Source organism: Orycteropus afer, unplaced genomic scaffold (genome assembly GCF_000298275.1).
Source record: "Orycteropus afer afer isolate SDZICR_OR568_19922 unplaced genomic scaffold, OryAfe1.0 scaffold00105, whole genome shotgun sequence".
In the NCBI taxonomy this organism is placed as follows: Eukaryota; Metazoa; Chordata; class Mammalia; order Tubulidentata; family Orycteropodidae; genus Orycteropus; species Orycteropus afer.
The window spans coordinates 8,493,806-8,501,178 of NW_006921692.1; the positions used below are offsets into that span (position 1 = coordinate 8,493,806).

A 7,373-nucleotide genomic window follows, 5' to 3' on the forward strand; every position below is an offset into this window, starting at 1 on the left:
GAAAGAGGGGGAGGCCTTCAACGAGATGGATTGACATGGTGGCTGCAATGATGGGCTCAAGTATAGCAGGGATTGTGGGGCTGGTGTGGGATCGGGCAGTGTTTTGTTCTGCTGTGCATGGGGTTGCTAGGAGTCGGAAACGACTCGACGGCACTTAACAACAACAACAAGGAGGAACAGAAACTTCATATGGATCTTTTAGACAGGTAGAAATGAAAAGAAATTGACATAGAGAGTGAATATATTGATAGGAATGCTTATTAGTTGTAACAGACAGGCTGAGTACTGCCTGCTGGAGAGCAGAAATGAATATTCATTGAATATCAAATGCCACATATTGTTTTAGTGACTGAGGATATAACAAGTCAAAGGAAAAAAAACTCTTATAGATATTTTGTTCTATTAGAAAAGCATGAAGAAATGAAGCAAGATACATTAAAATGTGACAAGATGACGGTAATTCTTGAATTTACATGTAGCTCCAGAATACCATGCCTGCTGAGCAACTGCAATGACTAGTGGATATGTTGCTGAGTTAATTCCAACTCACAGCAACCCTATAGGAGTAAAACTGCCACATAGGGTTTCAAAGGCTATAATCTTTATAAAGGAAGACTGCCATATCTTTCCCCCACAGAACAAGCTGGTGGGTTCAAAGTGCCAACCTTTTGACAGTTGAGCACTGAACCACTGTACCACCAGAGGACTCCTTCTAGTGGATATAACCATCTGAAATTGTTGGGCATTAGAAAAATTGAGAAATATTACAAATCACTGTACAACTTGAGCAGAGTCTTGAACACTTTTCTCACAATCCTTTGTGATCCCAAGATATCACTGTCTCCTCTTCCACGTAAGAAAATTTCTTAATCCCTCTTGTGAAGCACATTTCTCCAACCAATAATATCCTTTCCCCACCCTACTACAGAAAACACGATGGAGAAGAAACAGAGTCTAATCACCTTCATATGCATGAAGCAACTAATACTCAACAGGACATTTTATTCAAGGCCAATCTGTCCTCTTATTTGTGAATTTTATTCACTCTTGCATCCTCTAGGACCTTGTACATTAGGTACTGCCACTAGCCATCGCCACTTTCACTGTCACTCTCCTATTTACAAACTGGCTTTTCCCAGAATAAACAGGCATGGTCAAGACACCATCATTATAAAACTATAAACAAACAAGCAAACAAAAAGAACAGTCTATACCCTCTTGAACCTAAATCCTTTTCTATTATTATTATTTTTTTTATTTCTTTTCTTTACTTACCAAGCTTACCTAGATAAGTCTGGCTGTAGTTTATCCCTGCTGTCTCCACTTTTACATCCAACAAACTCACTCTTTGACCCAGTATAACTTGTCTTCTGCCCCCACCACTGCTTCTATTCTCAAAAAGCCACCAACAACTTCCTAATTATCTAAAATCAACATACATGAAAGCTAAGAGATCCTCTTACAGTTCACTTTCTGAAAGAAATGTGAACAAATTTGCAATTTTCAAATTTATCCAATTTTAAGTGCATTTATGTATGCATAAACATACTACCAAAATGATTTTAAAATACAATACTAATAATAGCAAAACGAAAAATAACACTGACCTGCATTGGTACAGGTTCCTTAAGATAATATCCTTCAACAATCTGTTCTTTTCGATAGTGATCTATGATGTCCCCGATGCTGTCAAAATAAAAATTATTAACAGTGACATAATCTGTCGCATAAAAGATATAAATCTTTAAAATAAACATAAATACTATTAGCAAGGATTATTAGCAGTTAGTTTTTCTTCCAGACCACATTATCCAAAATACATTAATAAAATACATAATAGTCGTATTATTTTAGAAAAATAAGAACATGTTCCTAATATAAATTTATAGTCAAAATACTGGCAGCCATGTCAAAAGTAACAAATACACAAAAAGTCACTATATGTGAGGAAAGGATTGAAAGTCTCTCCTCGCCCAAAAAAAGATGATTTCTGAGAGATTGAGTATGAAGAACAAACAGAGAAATAGCATTTATTTAGCAATTACTGAACTCAAGTTTACTAAGAACTTTTATCACTGAAACACTTACATGTTCTACTTTTAAAATAATCTGATGCAGTTAGGCCATAAAACCCATGAGTAGCAGGTAAAAAGCAGAAAGAAAAGATGAGAAGCTAATCTCACAAGTAGGATTATCACACTTGAATTTTTTCATAGTTCCTCCTACTGATATAATAATTGGAACATTTAAAAATGTCTTTGCTATATTACAAAACTAATTTATACCCACTGCAAAAAAAAAAATGCATTGACCCATGTCACTTTAGTTTTGTGTATTTCACTGTACATAAATTATATTTCAATAAAACTCATTTTAAAAAAACTACAATAAATGTAAATAACATTAAAAAGGAAAAAAGACGTAGATGATTAATAAAAAATGAGTATGAACGACTATGAACTAAATGCTAGATGCAGCATTTAACATGGAAGGGGAATAAAATGAGAGCAGTAAAAATGTTTTGTCATAAAAAGAGCAAATGTTTAAAGGAAAATATAATAACAACCATATACAGATCCCAGGGGCACAGTGTCTAAGGCATTTGACTGCTAATCAGAAGGCTGGCGGTTCAAACCCACCAGCCATTCTTCGGAAGGAAGGTTGGGCAATCTACTCCCATAGTGATACTACCTCGGAAACCCAAGGAGGGGTCGCTATGAATCAGGACTTACTCGACAGGATTGAGTTTGGTTTTTGGTTTTTTTTAATATACAAATGCAGAAACGTTAAATAAAAATGAAAATCAGAAAAGAATATATTTGAAAATAGCTAGGTATTGTTGTGAAGATTGTTTTAAAGCAAAAAGCACCAAATCCATGAAAATGAATAAATATCAAAGGTTTCTGGCTCAGTAACTGTAAAATACAATCAATAATCACTGTGGTCACACCTCGATATTAAATACAATTGTTGACAGAATAGGATACTGCAGTGAAGTAATGCCCAGGAGCAAATTTAAAAGTGTGTAGCAACAAAAATGTCCATTCAAAAAGTCAAAAAAAAAAAAACCACTCTTCAATTTGTATTCTACCTAGATACAGATTAAAAAAAATAATTCAAGTGAGAGAAAAAAAAAGAAAAATTTGCTAGAGATTCCATAAATGTGATAGCCGTGACATCAGATAGATATACATCTCAGAATACAGGCAGTCTCCAGATTACAAACGAGATTCATTCTCAATTAAGTCTTTAAGAACTTGTAGGTGAATCAGAATAGGTGCATTCAGTTCTTATTTAGCTTTACTTTAGTACAAGAAAGGAGCTCTGATGGCATAGTACCTAAGGCATTTTACTGCTAACCAGAAGGTTGTCGGTTCAAACCCACCAGCCATCCTGTGGAAGGAAGATTGAGCAATCTACTTCCATAAAGATTTACTGCCTCAGAAACCCAAACGGGGTTGCTATGAGTCAAAATCAACTTAATGGCAGTGAATTGTTTGTTTCTTTGTTTTAGTGCAAGAAAGGAGCTCTGGTGGTACAGCAGTTAAGGCACCCAGCAACTAACCAAAAAGTTGATGGCTCAAACCCACCAGCCACCCTGGGGGAGGAAAGACTAGGCAATGTGCTTCCACAAAGATTTACAGCCCTTAAAATCCTATGGGGCAGGCCTACTCTGTCCTGTAGGGTCAGCATGAGTCAGAATCTACTTGAGAGCAGTGGTGGATTTTAGAGCAAAAAAAGGCTCAAAACCTTTTCAATGATTTAAAAGCTGCATACGCAGCAAGTGAAGGTGATTGTGAAAAAGAATTTGCTGCCAGCAGGGGTTGGTTCAATCATTTCACAGTGAAGGTAAATTTACATAAAGATAAAACTAAGTGAACCAAAACAGCGCTGTTCTACTCAAAGATAGTCCTGCTCCACTAAAACAGGGCAGTTGTCTGCTCAAAGTTGGCAGCCAACCATGCTGATCTGAATGTATGTGGCTCTCCATGGTCCTACCTATCCAATCTCACACTTCTGGCTCCTGAAAGGGTGCTCTAAACCTCTCCTGTATCTCCAATTTCAGGACTTTTGACCATACCTTTTTTCATTCTGGTTACTCTGACAAATAACTCAAACTGTAAAAAGTTAGGTTTGGTCTTGTTTCATTGGCCATGACAGAACCAGATCACATCATTTCCAAGCCTTGTCTAAAGGGCAAGTGGGAGCTATCTGTATGTTGGATGGTCGTAACCTGCAGACTGCTATTCAGGTGTTCACTATACACTGAGATAATTGTAGTAAAGATACTATGTACTATACTTTCATTTTAATAATTTACTTAGTGCATAAACAGTGCCTTTCTCTTCTTGAACCCAAGATAAATGTTAGTAACCTTTAAGGCATGACCAAAATCCTCCCTCTCCTTCTCACCACATCTGAACTATTCTCTCCCTGCTAATTCCCATGTACACTGGTATATTTTCTGAATTTATCACAATCTGCCAACCACCTTCTCTAAAAGACCCAAGCACTAATAAAATAATTTGATCTTTTTAAAAAATGAACATGCACAGAAACTATACAGTATACTTCACAAAGTAGATCATTTTTTTTTGCTGACTTAAATTTGCTGTTAAATGCCTTTCCTACTTTCCTAATATTTTGGATATAGAAACATTAAAATTATGTCACAATAAAGCAGGTTTTAAAGAGGTACCAGACATAACTGATGTTTCTCCTCACCAAAAGTCAAATGTACAGTTAACAGGGAGATAGGAACAGCAGAGTATGGCTGTTACATAGATTTACTGAATAAGCCTACTTTACTCTTGCATATGTAAACAATAAATGATAATCACAAACGTGCTTCTCTCTAGGAATCAGTTAATTATTGACATTAATGCTGAAACTAGTGTGAATTTCTGAAACACAGTAAAAAACTGACATTTTGCAGTACTCAGACTTACATAATTTTAGTCTTTGTTAAAAAATAATTTTTAACAGTAATATTAAAATAAAAAGAACACATAAAAGATTAACATAGCCACAGGGAATAGAAAGTAAGAAAATCAAAGATTTGGGGAAGGATCAGCTCTTTAAAAAAATGTCCTCATGTTATAAGCTTATTAATATTTTTTGCAATTAATATTATCTTGTTAAGTAATGGTGCTTCAAATACTTCTTTCTTCTTAATTATGGATGGTCATTATTAGCAAAAAAAAAAAAAAAAAATACTTTTATATGATTTACAGACTGCCTCCAGTATTTAGGAAGAATTTCTATCTTTATACAATGTAAGTATCCTAAGGAAGTTTATTAAGTCAGTAAACAAAACAAACTTCCAAAATAAATAAATCTAATTATTATCTTAAAAAAAAAGAAGTCTTAAGATGGACATTTATCAATTCAGTTAAGAATATGATATGGTTTCAATTTACAGTTTTATACATTCCCTATCCCTAGAAAACTGGACAATGGTAAAAATTAATTCACCTTCACCAGCGGCTCAGACTGCAGCTGGCTGGATTTTCAGTAAGGATATCTAGGACCCAGACTGTAATGTAAAGGGTTCCAAGCACCTCATCTAGGAGATATGAAAAAGGCTCCAACAGTCTAGCCTCTCATCTTCCATATAATGTCATATAACTGTCCACTGAACTTCTGGCAAATGACTAAAAGGACTGACTTGCTTTCGTTTTTTTGTTTTGTCTGACTTTGTTTTCGTATAATGAGCTGCTACTCAGAGGCCAAGCTGGTACTCGGAGAAATTTAACTGAGATGGAAAATACTTCTGTAGTACAGATGCATTAAACTAAGCAACTGCCAGTATTGTAGAACAAGATTTTGTCAGCCTCCAAAGAGAAAAATTATTCTACTCTAGAATGATCAGTAGCTCTGGTGCCATAGTATCTAAGTCACCTGACTGCTAACTAGAAGCCTGGCAGTTCAAACTCACCAGCCACTCCTCAGAAGGGCAATCTACTTCATAGTGATACTGCCTCAGAAACCCAAGGAGGGGTCGCTGTAAGTCGGGACTTACTCATCGGCAGTGAGTTTGGTTTTGGTTAGAATGACCAGGTATGGGAAAACCTTTAGATTCAGATACAAAATGAAGAAGTACCTTCTATTATACAGAAAAAAAGCTGATATTCTATCATATGGTTTCCTCTATTGTTATTTTCTTAATCAAGTTACTAAAATCCATTCTAAGTTTTAGAGTAAGTAAAACTTCACTTAGAATTTTGAAGGTCAGAAGTAGGAACCCATTAATTACAGAAAATAAATCAACTTGAAAAGAACCTAAATTATATGGTAACACTTGAACATTTGTATAACACGCAAGTTGCTCTTTAGGAATATTTTTTTTCTATTAAACAGTCTCAAGGTTTAACAAAAAAAAAAAAGCAATATATTTTTCTTTTTCTTAGATTAGATGTTTTGCTCTCTCCTACAGTTAATACAGGGATTTAAAAAATCTGTTGCAAATAGCTTGTGTAAAAAATATTACATAAATTAATCCTTAAGGAAACAAATTGTAAGTTACTGGTGGCGTAGTGCCTAAGGCATTTGACTATTAACCAGAAAGTTGGTAGTTCAAACCGACCAGCCACTCCACAGAAGTAAGACTGGGCAATCTACTTCGATAGATTTACTGTCTCAGAAACCCAAAGGGGGTCACTGTGAGTCGGAATTGACTCCATGGCAGTGGGTTTGGTTTTAATTTAAATTCATATATGACACTGTTTCAACAATCACTGGACATAACTACTAAATTATATTAAAGGCTTTATAACTACAAAAAGTCATTTGAATCTGATATACCATATTAAGATCTCAACTGCTTTTTGCTAAGAGTAAACAAAAACTAAATAGTTCTTACAACTTACCTATTATAATATCGGCCTCCCATCATAAACTGATTGTTTGGTGTTGGACATATTTTAAATCGCTGAATATTTTCATTGGTCCGAAAATAAAGTGAGTAGTCACCAGGAGTATTATCTGAAGGCCTCACAAGAAAACTGCAGACCTGGCCGACTGTAAAAGTTAAACTGTTACTTTTATTCTCTGAATTACAAATAAAAAAGGTGTTAAGTAGTGTGATTACAAAGTACGTTCAAAAGTTACTAGGTAGTATAATTACAAACTACATCCAATAGTCATAAACACATGTAAATTTTCACCAGGAACTTACTAAGACAATTTTTCCCATTTTCTGGTTTATGAGTCACAGCTACCCATTTTGCTTGTTCCCTGTATCCCTGGCATATCTTACTGGTTTTATTACATAAAAATATAGGGTAGATATTTTGCTGTAATAACGTCTATTCAATTATGTCTGTACATGTTGTAACTTGGGAAAAATAATTTAACCACAGTTAAGAGATACT

General features: G+C 34.9%; 1 protein-coding gene across 1 annotated transcript in view; it reads right to left on the reverse strand.

Annotated features, from left to right (window-relative positions):
- RASA1 (RAS p21 protein activator 1) overlaps nt 1–7,373 on the reverse strand; it is a 196,979-nt gene that overhangs the window by 52,766 nt on the left and 136,840 nt on the right. Inside the window, exons 8-9 of the mRNA XM_007943392.2 lie at nt 6,870–7,020; nt 1,608–1,686 (exon numbers count right to left, since the gene is read on the reverse strand). Coding sequence (XP_007941583.1) covers nt 1,608–1,686; nt 6,870–7,020 — 230 coding nt within the window. The remainder of the gene's footprint in view (nt 1–1,607; nt 1,687–6,869; nt 7,021–7,373) is intronic.